The sequence below is a fragment of the Nematostella vectensis genome, chromosome 11 (assembly GCF_932526225.1).
Source record: "Nematostella vectensis chromosome 11, jaNemVect1.1, whole genome shotgun sequence".
Lineage (NCBI taxonomy): Eukaryota > Metazoa > Cnidaria > Anthozoa > Actiniaria > Edwardsiidae > Nematostella > Nematostella vectensis.
The window spans coordinates 4,082,825-4,097,226 of NC_064044.1; the positions used below are offsets into that span (position 1 = coordinate 4,082,825).

Sequence of the window (14,402 nt, forward strand, 5' to 3'; positions counted from 1 at the left end):
TTTTCCAAATATAGTACTCGGTCCCCCCCCCCCCCCCTGGAAATTTTGATTTCACTAAAATGTAATGCAAGTGAAATGCCCCTCGAAAGCCCCTTTATGTGATAAATATACATGACAAATTTTCAAAAAAAAAAAAACGAAAAATGTGTGCACTATTATAGCGCTTATTCGTATAGCTCTAAGCGCTTTACATGCTAGGATATCTCATCCTCAATAACAGACTGCGCTAGGCAGTTTATCATAAGTGCGTGTTAATAAATATAAGAACTGTCACTCTCTGCTTCAGATAAGTGTAGGGTAGTATAGTATTGGAGAGTCGGGACCTTCGGTTTAATCCTTATCCGAGAAGACGTGGAATATGAAACCGTTTATTTACCGTTTAAACAGAGACTAATCGGATAATTTTATCTCTACGCGCCCCAGTTGCATTCAAGCTGTAAACAACTTGATCCTTAAAATACAAAATGTACAGTGTATCATCATCGTCATCGTAATGTTGGACTTCCACCATATACAACCCGGGGTTTCCAGTGGACTTCATTTGCAGTCCAAAGCACGTCATTATGTACAGATGGGGTAACCTTGACCAATCAATATTGAAGACTCGCGTTTCTCATGTACCAGACCCTCCGGATTTTTCTCTCCGCACGATCACTCCCCCACGCTCTGGAAATTCCTGGGCTGCTTTTTGAGTTTGAGTGCCTTTAAGTTTGGTTAGTTGACTAGTTCCACAACGGTGTTGTTCTTTTTTTACCTATGGTGTTAAACTTTCAAAGAAAAGTTAAACGTCATAATTTATCCTGACACGCCGAAAATAGGGCGTGGCGGCTCTTTGCATGCTGATGATTATTGTCTGTAAGTTGCATAGTCATAGCACAATGTCCCCCGGCACCCCTGGCTCCCCCCCCCCCCCCCCCCCCCCACCTCACCCCCTGGACGCATTGCCATAAACAGTAGCGGTTAGACATATGTAGATTGTGTTCGGCAACTTTTGGCGTTTTGGGCAACTTTTCGTAGGATCAGCAACATAGAGCAACTTTTGCCTTCCTTGGCAACTTTTGAGCAACAAATTGGTATAAAATCGTGCCAAATCCTCAAAATGTCCGATATTTCATCTAAAAAAAAGGTCCTGGGCAGTTCTATAATAGCCGCTGTCCAGGACAGCCGTGCCCCGGGGCAGATGGCGGCTCTTTCAAGCCGTCAATTAGTGAAGAGCTCTACCAACTTTCTTCCCCATTTGTCATAAACACTAAAACTTGTCGAGGAAATAATAAAAACATAATAAATTGAATACCCTACACAGCTCCTACAAACCATCCCCGATCTTTTGACTAAGAACAACAGCAGCTCTTGTGTCAGTGTGAAGAATAGAGATTGTAGAGTTGGATTTTATAGTAGTTTTGTTTTGCCGTGAATTAATTGTTTTATAAGTTTACTAAACTATGGCATTTTGTTGCTCTATTTGTGGATCTAGTTGATTTAAAAATTGTGAATAATTCACTCAAAAGCACAGCATATTCTTATCAAATCCCCTCTTCCATTTTATAGCATATTGAGGAAGTCCTTTTTTGTAATCTTGGTGAAAAAACCGCAAATAAAATAACTGTATGCTAACCGCGCACGGAGGTAATTGATTTTTTTTTTCCGACAGATAAAATGGCTCTGTTTTACCAACTTCTAGTTTATTTTGAAACATCGTTAGGTCGCATTTTGATGTTATTTGGGACTGATGATTATTATCCTTTGATAATACGGAGTCTTTATGGATTTTTTTTTTAAGATTTATTTTAAGAAAACCGAAAATACTAGACTCGGAGGTCTACTGACAACTAAAGTGTTTAATTTCTCAATAACAATTTTTGCTCTTGTTTTTGTAGGGAATTAACTTCAAACACTTTCCAGAATATACCTGATAGGTCTTTAACAATCTCTTGTACTTTACAGTAGTTTGTAGTTTTTTTTGCTATGTTTTCTTCTGGCCGTTTCAGAGGTCCTTAATCAATAAAATCTAGCTTTGAATGGCGACGTCTTGAGCGAAAGCTTGCGAAAAAGGGGGCGGAGCGATCCCTTATATGGCGCGGTTCGTGTTTAAAATTTCAAATCGTCGTGAATCTTGAAAAAGGCGCTTTAATTATGGCCAAAGAACACGCAAAAAGTAAACAGAAACACAACACTAGATTACACACGCCTTTTTAACAAGTTGTTTTTTTATTTTTCACTAATTTTGTTTTACCAAATATGGAATACTACTACACTACAATAGCAACTTTTATTGACCAACTAGACCCTGCGCGCAGGGTTGACTGGGATACCTGGAGGGGGGAATGTTGGGATTCCTGGGTTGTGACGTGTACAGTGTTTGACGTATAAATGATACTGCAAAACTGGCGGCCATTTTGAAAAAGTTTGTCTTTGTCATCAGTGATGGTGTACTTGTGCCGAGAATTAAACAAAGGTAAATGGACTCGAATGTCTTATGATATAATTCAAGTATTTAGAATAACCAAGGGAATATACAAAACAACAGTGGCTAAGTCTAAATCTCCTATCGGATAGACTACATAAGAATTCAGGGACTCATGCCAGCTACAGTAGAACCCCGCTAACTCGAACTCTAAAGGGAAGCAAAAATCAGTTCGAGTAAGCGGGGAATTCGAGTCGAGTTCGACTTAGCGGGGTTCTGCATTTCATTGTATTTTTCTATCTAGTGTCAATATTTATCTTTACTTTTTCATTCATTAGGTATACTTATTTTTCGATCTACTTGTGTGAAATGGGAACCATTAGCAGCATTAGGTTTCAATCATTGTCCTATGCTATATAATTCTACATGCTACATATTCACAAGGAGTCCTTTAACAGACTTGTTCTTTCAAAATTTGAATTTCTAGCAAAATTAGAAGAGTAATAGCAGGAGCCAATCATTTGTGCAAACAAATTGTGGTACCAAAATCTGAGAACCAGACATATCCTAGAATTGGTAATTTACCCTCATTGTAACAGTGGGCTCCTTCTATTATCCTAAAAACAAACAGTCTATGGAAAAGTTATTTGCAGAAATAGGTCAATGGTACAAACAATGTATTAAAGGACTGCTGACTAAGCCTGTTAGATTATAACACTGTTAGATTATATAAAGTGCATTTACTTAAATGAATAAACAATCATTTGTTGCATTATTAACCATACCTAAGTATTACTCTACTGGTTTGTGACATTGTTAACAAATGACTCATCACTGGGTTCATTTAATTAAAGGGTCTAATCTTTGTTCTTTTCCTCCATCACACGAAGCTTTCACTGTGTTAAGACATGTATGGCACAAGAAACTCAGACTTTTCTGCAATCACCACCTTTGAATTAATAAAGATATATATATATAATCTTGAGTTGCATTGTAAATGCCATATCATTACACTGATTAAGGCAAAAAAGAATTTTCTGAATTTTATTACAATGCTAGCTGTACGTGAATGTGCCTTCTCTATGCTAGTTATGCTCTCTACTCCCCAAAGGCAAAGCGTTTTGGTAGAATTTTACAAAAGATAAGGGGTAAATTTGGGTGTCTACAAAACGAAGACCTAAAACCTAAAACCTGTGACCCCAAAAGCTGCGACCCCAAAAATTTTGCCGTTATTATTTGGCCTAACTTGTTTCCCAAAAATGGCTACACAGCGTGGAAGTTTCATGTGGAATCAGTGATCCTTATGAGATAATAAGCTTATTCAATTTGTTTTTTTTTAATTGGGAAAAAGGGAACTACTTGTGTTTCCAGGTGGTCGTTTCTTGAAACGCCGATAAACTCAGAAACCGGAATGTCACCCGGTTAACATTTTCGGGTGTTTCTTCCAAAATCTTAATTGCCCGCTAACTAACGGGAAATCGCTTCATGTTCTAGTTGTGTCGAGTTGTAGAAAGTTTTCATCACAGAGAAATCCATTCCACTGCCCGGTAAAAAGTGGGCCAATCAAGGCTTATATCATTTTATCAGATTTCCTTCCAACCAAGCAGGTTTCATCTCTGTCAAATGATTTGACATCTAGCTGTCACAGTGCGCCTAAAAATAGAAACAGCTTTGCGACATTATTAGAAGTTTTTTCTACAAAATGAGACTTTATTTACTTGTTCTTGTCTTTCTTTCGAAAAATGTCGATGCCACAGCAATTTTTGGGGTGCAAGTTGTCTAGACATCGGCAAAACTAGGATTTCAATAACTATTTAACCAATCTATTCATAAACTTTGGAAATTATAATTAACTTGTCGGGAACCCGTATCGGCACGCTACGCAAAAACTTTGTTTTGATAAACACTCTTCCTCGCCAGGGATTTCGAAAACTTTTCTGGGGGCATTTTTCTAAATTACCGGTAATTGCCGGGTCTGTTAGGTTACCGGGAGAGTTTTTGGCAAGCAATTACGTGACCTTGGGAATAATGCGAATATCTTGCCAGCGATTTGCTGCACATCAAGCAAACTTGGGTCAAGTAATGTATAACAGTATAAATATCTCAGTAAAAATTGTATAAGAACGTAAACCCACGAATTTTCCTCCGCTACAGCCCCCTTCCTCCCCTTCGAAAATGTCTAGATCCACCCCTGCTGTCCATTGGACTTATTAAAAAAAGCTATATACTAGGAAGTGAACAATTTATCTAACAGATGTGGTCACCACATTTTGGAGTTTATTCAATTTATTTTCGGTTGATGAGCAGCAAATCACTTGCGAGATATTCGTAGTTTTCCCACGGTAACGTGACGTAACCACCTATACATATTTTTTCACTTGTCCATCTGACATTATACATAAATTGACCCAAGTTTGATTGGTGTGCAGCAAAGTCACGGGATTGCTTTTGCTTAGTGATAAAAGAGAATCTGAGTATCACGTGAGCTGTAGAAATTGAATGAAATAGAGGAAGCAAAAAAAAAAAAAAGTAAAATCACCCGACCTGCATTTTGTACTCAACCTGCATCTCACCTGCAACCTGCATTTTGTACCCTCCGTAGACTAAATAATAACTGAAATTTTTGGGGGGTCGTATATAGATTTTGGGGTCACAGGTTTTAGGTATTAGGTTTTAGGTCTTCGTTTTGTAGACACCCGGGTAAATTTGCTGTTACACCAAAAGTGAGCCATAATAACAATATAGATTGTTTTCATTGTTCACGGCATTTGTTATTTTACGTGCAAAGTAAGCAAAATATCTATTTATGCTTTCACATTTTTTAGAAACACAGTTTATGGAGACAAAGGAGAGGGGTATAGAATACCGGACATGGAATTAGAACATTATTTCAGTAAGTAAGCTACCAGGCGCAAAAACACTACGAAGACAACGTATAAGCTTAACTAGTTTTTTAATGCAAATATTAACCAGAAAACATATAATGACATTCAATCAGGGATAGAGGTTTGATGCAGGTACAGTAATAAATAAACAGTAATAAACAGTAATACACAACAAAAACAGTAATAAACGACGTAGTACAAATCTTGTATGAATGGCACCATAGTGAGTATGCACCAGAGGCTCTTTTGCGAACGATTCAGTCTCGTACCCAGACGCCGCGCGAAGCATTTATTGTATTCTCCCGCATTAACTATCTTGGTACTTCTGATACATTTACTTTAGTTTCTCAAGAGTTTTCCTAATGCGAGGTTGACAGCTATACATGCCAGAGAACAATAAAGAATAAATAAAAAAAGGTTTTTCCCACAAAGAAACTTTCTGGCTTATACATAATAGCTAAGTAAGTTTCTTTTTGTTGTTGGCATTTTGCTGTTAAAAGCCTGAGCATAAATACAACTTTACCACCCAAGGGGACATGTGATCATATGTGTAAGGTATCAAACTACAAATACATTTAGCACCACAGTGAGGCTAGGGTGCACTGGAGACTCCTTGCTTTGCTCAGTCATTGCTGCTTTTCATCTACTTGATAGTGAAGCTTGAAGCCTCGGGTACCCATGGTAAAATTTTCCACATGACCTCCTTAAATGGTGGGTCACAGCAATTGCATAAGCTCTTAAAACCTTTCACTTATATCAATTTAGCCAAAAGAAAACATATATAACCTTTCAAATTCTGAAAAGAGAATTTAATTTGATTGAAATTTGAATTTTCTACAGAGCTTTGAAAATTTTTCCTGGTCGCGCATACAGAGATTGAATCAAGTGAATATAAACCCAAGTTTTGACGGGAAAATCTAAAACAATGCATTTTCCTTATACTGTTTTAATTCAGAAACGGCAATACCACAAAATCGGTGAATAGTGTTTTCTGTTGCAATCTACCCATAATGAAGTGAAGAATAAATTAAAGCATATATAATTAGACAATATTGTTTTGTTGTAGGTTTCAAAGAATGTCAAAATGTCTTTGATTGAGCATGCAGCATGCGTGCATAATGCAAAAACGCTCTGGCGTGTGGTAAGATTAGTTTTTTTTTGGCGGATTAACTCAAACACACCCTCTTTTGATAAAGATCCAACAATGACTCACTGATAAAACCAGGGAAGTTATAAAACTTAGTCTAGAATCATCGCAGCATCATCAATCCTCTCGAGATTAATGATCTTCAAACATCCTAAAAGACAATAAAACACAATCTGACACAATTTTCTTCCTTTGATTCTTTTTATTAAAAATTCTTCTTTTTGAGTCTGGTCACTTGCCGTTTGTGTTAACAAGTTCAAGTCAGGTACAAGAGAAAAGCGACTAAGGTGTTTGGCAGCATGCCTGGAGTTAAGAGACTATAAGAACTCACGACATACTTCTTACATAAGGACTCACAGTATCTCATTGCCGTGGTGTTTGTTTTCCAAAACAATAAGGTTCAACGAGGTGTGAAAAATTAGGAATGTAATGTGAACTTTACAATTGTCTAATTTCAAGTGCTATTCTATTAGTAGTCATTTTCGTCTGCTAGATTTTTCATCAACTAAGTTAATTGTCTTATAATTTTATTAACTAAGTTAGTTATCTAGATAATTTTCGTCTCTTAAACGAGACACGTTAATTCCGGTCCGCTGTGGACTTTTATATTTGTACATATATCATCGTGTTTTCTGTAAACGAAATGCATGTCTAATTTGGAACCTTTATGAACGGTTTCTCTATTCCCTTCCTAATCTAAAGAATCGTTTTCTATATTTATATATCCATATTAACAAACACTGGAAGAGTGTGCCTGACTAGAGGGAGACAGGATCCTTCGAGCTTTCCCCAGATTCCTCGAGCAATTCTCCTAACCTAGGCCTCTATGCAAAGTAACAAACTAAGCCATCGGATTAACGAGGAGACTAACTTGTAGGAATTGTGACAAATGCACCCACGACAACAACTAAGATCTCAAGATAACAGACAACATGCCAATTATCTAGAATCGCTTTTCTACACTGGGAAAATAAGGGTGTTAGCTGTTATTTGGGGTGATTTATACTTGTCTGTCTGGATTTGATAACAGAGTCACCGAAAAAAAACTGAACTACAGAGCCTTGGGGGTGTTAAAGAGAACACCAAAATATTTGTTTACACTGAAAGGGGGCCTCCCCTTTTAACTTTTCCCAGTTATATAAAGCAGCGATTACAAGAGTCGCAAGAGCGACTTGAAGATCATAAGAATTCTAAAGATTCTAAATACCAACAATGACTCTGTAAGTAAAGACTGGTGATCCCGGAAGAGAGATTCTTTCGCTCCGGAAGATTTACGATTTACACTTTCCTAAGCGTCAGTTTCACATCGTGAGGTCTAGTTCGAAGCAGTTGTAGCGAAGATCTTCGAGAATCTTCTGTGGATAAGGAAACACATTTACAAGACGGAAGCCAAACTTCTTGTACATTCCTATTGCGGCGTGTTGAGCGCCTGTTGTCGACAAAACAATTTTCTTGTAGTTTTGCTCACGCGCGAAGTTCAAAAGCTCTCGAATCAGTTTCCCAGCGATGCCCTTCCTCCTTACAGATGAGGAAACAGACATCCGTTGCAGTTCTGCAACTCCGTCGGGATGGTTTTCTGAGTGGATAAGTCCAACCATTCCTGCTACTTTTCCATTGTACTCTGCGACCCACATGGACGAGCCTTTAGCGTACATGTAGGACTTGTCAATGTCCCTCAAATCTGCACTCAAGCAAGCGCCGATGAATTTCATTATTTCCAGGTAAATGTTTATGTAGAGCAGGGCTACCAGTAAAATACAGACAAGCAAGTATACCGCTAGGATCCACAGAGACCACTGGAACGCAACAGCAGCGGCGAAGACGAAGAATACGGCCGCATTCTTTGCGTACCACGGTAAGACAAGTTCCATCACTGGATTTGCTAGCTGTTGCATTCCTTCCGTGAAGATCTCTCTGCACTCTGTATAATCAGTTGGCTCGTAGGTCCTGATTCGTACAACATCAGGTTTGCTTTCGTCCCTCGGTAACGCCTCGGGTGACGTAGAGTAAGTCATATCTACAGGGACAGATGAAAAGAGTGTTTAAAATTCGGCGTTGTTGCAAATAGTCCAAGGGAGGAGGCCGATTAAGAGAGCCCGTATGCAAATGACCAAGTTGTTTACCCCTAAAGTTGCTCCCCACACAGTGACCTTGTACGGGAGAATAACAATATGGCACCGTCTGCAAATGCCCTATAAAAAGCCGCTTGTCTCAGAGTTGTTTACCTAGAAGTGATCTTGCCTGGAGGCTGCTGTTAAGAGCGCGCGACCTGGGAAACCACTTTATATAACACGCCAAAACATCCCAAATAGGAAATACTCTGACCCCAGCCTTGCCCTAGCTCTTGCAGAATCACAAAAATGTCCATCTTATCGTAAAGATAATCGTCAAGAAACTCAATCTCTGGCAGCTATAATTGGTTAGCGATTCACGTATCCATTCTCTGGATGCCGCTAGGTACAGACATCGATGCTTTCGCTGTGATAATCTCCAGTTGATTAACGGGGGCACGACTGGAGCGCGAAGGTTGTAGTTCCGGCAACGTGAGAATGTGATCCCTGTAGCATCTAATAGCCTTTTTTTTGCAAATGAGTTTTCGCGCATTCTAAAAAAGTCTTGAGCCATTTCAGGCCACATATATCAATGCAACTCAACATTATAGTTTATTTGTGCTGCATACAAGATGTGGAATAAATTAATTGGAGTTGTTTTGGTAATACTTACTCGAAGATTAAGTTGCGCGACACGGAAACAGCGACCCTGGGAGGGATTCAGTCCCTTGAATCTGCAAAAGGAAACATGAGTTAAGTTAAGTTTGATCTTCAAGTATGTATTTTTATACATGCGCACATCTTTAAAATACAAGCCATTCGCTTAAATTTGCAAAAGTATTCAAATTAACCTCGGTGTTTTGAGGTGTGTGCAGGGTTAGGCTGTCTGCTCGCGAAAGTATCTTGGGGTTATTCACATGTGATGCGTACCACAAAGATTTGAAGCCGTGAAAGTAGCCTTTGAAGATTGAGCCTTGCTCAAAGTCGTGCACGTCGGTTTATACTAGTCGCAGTGATCGCGTTTAGCTCGGGGTGAACTCTGGATTAACGGTGCACGGCACACACCAGTATTTATATCCGCCAACCGGGCGACGTGCATTACGAGGTGAAACCGCGGGTCACTATGCGTGGGCGCGGGGGAATCTCACCAATCAGATCTCAAGGCCTGCGATCAGTGAGTCTACGTGCGGTGGCCGAATTTAGAGACGTGACCGTACCATCCTTACGCAAAGGCAACTGGTTTACACGCTGCGACGTGAAAGACTGCGAATAGAAGTTACACAGCTAAGCAATTCTTCATAACACTTGTATTCGTTCAAAACCCAGGGAACCATCGAGAGACGAAAAGGAAGTCCGTTATTGCGAAGCTTTCCTGTCTAGTCTTTCGATGAATAGTGCGGGGGCTTGTTATCATGTAATTGGTTTAGATATCCACTGAGGCCGATGGTCGTGATAGGGAGGGTTGCGTTATTCCCATATATGACCACGGGCCTTTAACGCGTTCAACCGTGACCGACCTACGGGGGTTATATGGAAAGATCGCGAATAGTTAGCCGTGCTTGGTTTTGAGTTGGCAATGGTTACAAAACCGCAAATCTGCGAAGGCGGAAAAGTGGTGTTGGCAGTCGATGAATGATGTGCTTTAATAAGTCTCCCTTTCAGGCGATTAACCTCGAGTCGCACGAAACTTCCTTGTGCCAACCGAACTCGAAAAAGAAACAATTAGGCTTCGATCGCTTATAACAAATTTTAAAGGGGGCCATGTTTTCTTCTTTTTAGCAAACGGTTCTTATTCTCCCTTTTTTTCTTTCCGTGTTATTGCCAAGACGCTTCACGGTTCGTTCCGTGTCCGGCCGAAGGTACCAGGCACTACCGCAGACAATTTCCTGGCACGACACCTGATTACAGATTAATCCGTATATCTGACTATTTCATGCAATAGTGTGATTGACCAAAAGTCTTTTTACAGTCACACAATTACGATTAAGAATTCACGTGACGTTTCGAGTGGCAGAATCAAGCCAAAAAAAAAAAATGGCTGTACCCGTCATGTCGTAACGTCAGACGAGAGCGACGATAAACTCAATTAAAATGTGTAGTTCCAGAAAATATCCATACCCCCCCCCCCCCCCCATTGAGGGGATTGGAAATTCCGGGGGGGGGGGGTGGGGGTTCAAACGCCCAGGAATTTCCAGAGGGGAGGAGGGTAAAATCGATAATTGAATATATATTGATATAAAGTTTGAGGGTTGAGTAGTCCGGGGGGAGGGGGGACTCCGATAAAAACAGACGGGACGATTGTGGGAAAAGGGTCTAAGGCAAATTGGGCCTACAATCTGTTACAAAACTAATGGGACACTTTCCCTCCCCCTTCCTCAATGTTGGAGGGCAAATGATCACCTTGCTACTGCTTGTGTTTTGAGCTGAAAAATCGCCTCTAACGAATATTAATCGGGGGGAGAGGGTTGGCGGTTGTTCGTATGGGAAGTGTCCCACTTACTTTTGTTGAAGATTGTAGCAATTTGGGTGTGTCCAGAACAGCAAATTTTCCCCTTACAGATAGCACACAAGTTGCTGGCAAAAAGGCTGACGGTTTTAAGTTGACTTGAGTTTACTTGACTTCGTGCAAGAGCCTCTCAGGGACGTATCTTTGAATACGCTATAAGGGGTGATAGCAGTTGGTAGAGTTTTATAACCGGTTTTGACCTTTTTCAAACTACGCGTACTACTGTAGGCGAATAACACGACAAATTAGTACGACTGGGTAGAAGACTTGAGGTAAAATCCACTTTGAAATGTACTCTGTCTGATGCATTGCACTTACGACGTGGCCTGGAAATTAAAAAGTATCGCGCTTTGTAAACTTAATTATATTGGTCCGCTACGGTTAACTATAAGACGGGTTAATTTCATCGAAACTTATAGTCAAGGTGGCCCGCGCGTAATTTTTACGGAAATAAAACATTTTTCGTGGCTCTATTTCGAACGCATTTTTTGTCCGATCTTCGTAATTTTTTCGCCATTTAATCAAGTAAGCATTCAAGGTCCCAACCCTGAAGCTAATTTTCAAATGCACAGAAAAGAAAAGTAAGGTTTTAAAACAGAGCCCTGTATTTCTGTAAAATTACTCTCTGTAAATAACGCCATATATTTCTGTAAAAAAACTGTATCTAATGTTCAGACAACTGAACATTAGATACCGTCACGTAGTGTATAAATAAATGGTTGATTGATTGATCGAAACTAGTTTAGAATTGATAAGAGAACTTTAAAAGCACACTAGCCAACACACATTGACAGCAGTCGGGCCAAAGACGGGACGCTAGCACAGTCTATTACCCGTGCAGCTCGAAACTAAGCACTTCGTTCGAGTCAAAGTCGCCCTGCTGCAGTTTATTGCCGATATAGTTTAACTGAGGCAAACCGGCTATGCCATGCTGACGAGTCCTAATAAGGACGAAACAGCTGTCAATGGTTGCCAAACTGCACGGGTAATAGACGTGTCACATTTTCCTTTTCAGCCGCTGCATGTAAATCTCTAGTCTCTACAAGTTTGAATCTGTCCTGATGCCTAAAATATCAATTTTAAAAGTTGCTGGGAAAAAAATATCTGTTCATTTTCCCCAGGAGGGACCATTCTTTTTATTCCCAGCCAGCATTGGTTCGGAATTTTTTTTCCCAGCCAACAGTGGTCACATTTTAGCACATGAACAATTGCGCCGCCAAAAATATTCCCAGCACAACTAGTTCGACTCCACAAATTTGCCAGCAGAACCATCCGGGACAATTTTTTCCCAGCAACCGAGGGGTCTAACATCTTCCCAGCCAGTAAAAAAAAAAAAACTGCCTGCGGAATAGATCCTTCTCTACAACCTGGAAAAAAAAACGGGCTGCGGAACAGACCCTTTTTGTTCCCTTGTCTCTACAACCTGGAAAAAAAAACGGGCTACGGAACAGATCCTTACAGCTTTTTATTCCCTTGTCTCTACAACCTGGGTGTGTACTACCGCACTCAGCAATTTGTGGCTTGTGGCGAATCTGACGAATGCGAAAGGTTGACCTACGAGGTGAACAACGTGCTACAACTTCAGCGGAAATAGCGTCACACTATTTACCCCAAGTATGTTCTTGAACGTCACATGCCTTGAGCCTCACTATGTCGGCCAAACGAAACCACGTACCGAAAACGTCTTTTAATTCTTTTAAAGTATTTTGAAGTCGTCACACATTTCTTGACATCCACTTTATCGGCCAAACGAACCTACATTCGTTATTTAAAATTTTGCTTATTCATTTCATTAAAAAAAGGCGTAAGTTTTTTCACTACCAGAACGTGATTTTCTCTATGGTTATGAATTTTGAACCTTAAAGTCTCGAGGTCTTTTCTGTCATTCCTTCTAAATTCTGTATTTTCTCTGTTCATTTTTTCTCTGTGTCATATCTTTAATTTTTAGAAATGCTCACAGTAAATTATTATATTAATAAGAGATTTTTTCTTGCATCCTAGAAGTTTGTTCCTTTTTATGCGTAAGCTGGGCAAGTTATCAAACATGTTGTTCATCCTCTCTTTGCAATTTTAGCAGATTTGCTGATTGGGTTCAAAAGGGGCATGGCTTAGCTGCCTGCTTTTTATTGTTACTAAGTCTGGTGATGCAGTCTTTGGATTTACCTGAATGTTTGTAATCGTAGAAGTTTCTAAGATTATGAATCTGTTGTGGGTCGTTTAAAAAGCTTGTGTATTTCTGAAATTCAATTGGTATAGTCATTGTTGTATAACTAGTGTGAGATCGTTTGTGAAGAGCTGTAGCAGGTCTCAATTTTTTGCGGGAGGGGGGGGGGAGGGAAGGTACGAGACAGAAACATTTAGAAAACATTGGAGAGAGGGGGCACAGTCACATCCCTACAAATCATTTCCTTATAATATTTGAAAATAATGTGGTGATTCGAAAAGCATTTCATCTGTACCTCTGAATAATGTGTAGAAGCATTGCTGTTTAAGTCATATGTGGTAAAGTCATATGTGATACACAGAGTCAAGTATACTTTTGGGGTTGTAGATTCTATCCTTAAGGGCATTGTACTGTACTTAATTTAATTTGGTGCACATGAATAGGTGTGGGATTATCATATATCAAATAGAGATGGAGAAACGATAGATCAAAACATTTACCATACTTGTTTAACAAGTATAGAAACAACTGTATTACATATTTAACAAGAAACTAGGCAATTCTTAGTCGGCTAGCGAGCTCATCTGCTTCTGAAATTCTGTGCCCCCCCCCCCCCCCACCCCCACCCCAAATCTGGAATTACAATAGCTGACGGTGTCAACGAGTCTTTCCTTCCCCCCTGGTGCACAAACTCTTTAAGTCATGGAGCAAATATCCGTCCGCAATAAGTTTACAGATATTCTGATGTCAGCATCACCCTGTATTCAAATGAAAGTGCATGCATTTGTAAAATACAGCCTATTAACGTATACGGTGGCGCCTCTGAGCTTCTGCAAGTTTAGATACATGGGTTCTCGAGAGCAAGCTTATATGAAATAGATGTAAAGCTGCATCGTCGTTGTAAAAACTGGTGAGATTACGTAATAACTAGCCATACAGTATTTTCACTAAGGCTTCCGTTTACCATCAAGAACTGTTTACCATCCTACGAAGAGCTTTCTGTCGCTCGTTTCCTTTGCTCCACTGGTGTGTTAGCGAAAGGATTGTGATTAATTACCTGATTTATGGCCTTATGAGCAGAAGGACACGGCTAATGTATATCCAAAATCCACAAAAATCCACCCTACTTCGCTGCTTTCATTTGTTTACTTTTTCTCAAGTGAGGAGAGAGAGACTGGAATACCACAGGGAAACCAGCAATGGTGTAACGATATAAATGAACAGTTTTATTTTTATCAATAACAA

The 14,402-nt window shown here is 39.8% G+C and overlaps 1 protein-coding gene across 5 annotated transcripts; it reads right to left on the minus strand.

The window, feature by feature from the left end:
• Positions 1-6,618: 6,618 nt before the first annotated feature.
• LOC5507726 (probable N-acetyltransferase CML1) lies at positions 6,619-14,326 on the minus strand. 5 transcript variants are annotated; one of them, XM_032376449.2, is made up of 3 exons: positions 14,215-14,326; positions 9,161-9,221; positions 6,619-8,453 (listed from the first exon to the last, which is right to left on the minus strand). In XM_032376449.2, exon 3 carries the CDS (start codon positions 8,449-8,451, stop codon positions 7,738-7,740), a length of 714 nt encoding a protein of 237 aa, XP_032232340.2. In that variant the 5' UTR covers positions 8,452-8,453; positions 9,161-9,221; positions 14,215-14,326; the 3' UTR covers positions 6,619-7,737. The 5 variants fall into 5 exon arrangements, with proteins under 5 accessions (XP_032232340.2, XP_048590172.1, XP_032232339.2 ...); XM_048734215.1 differs by lacking the exon at positions 14,215-14,326 and adding an exon at positions 10,988-11,429; XM_032376448.2 differs by lacking the exon at positions 14,215-14,326 and adding an exon at positions 9,418-10,545.
• Between the last annotated feature and the right edge of the window lie 76 nt (positions 14,327-14,402).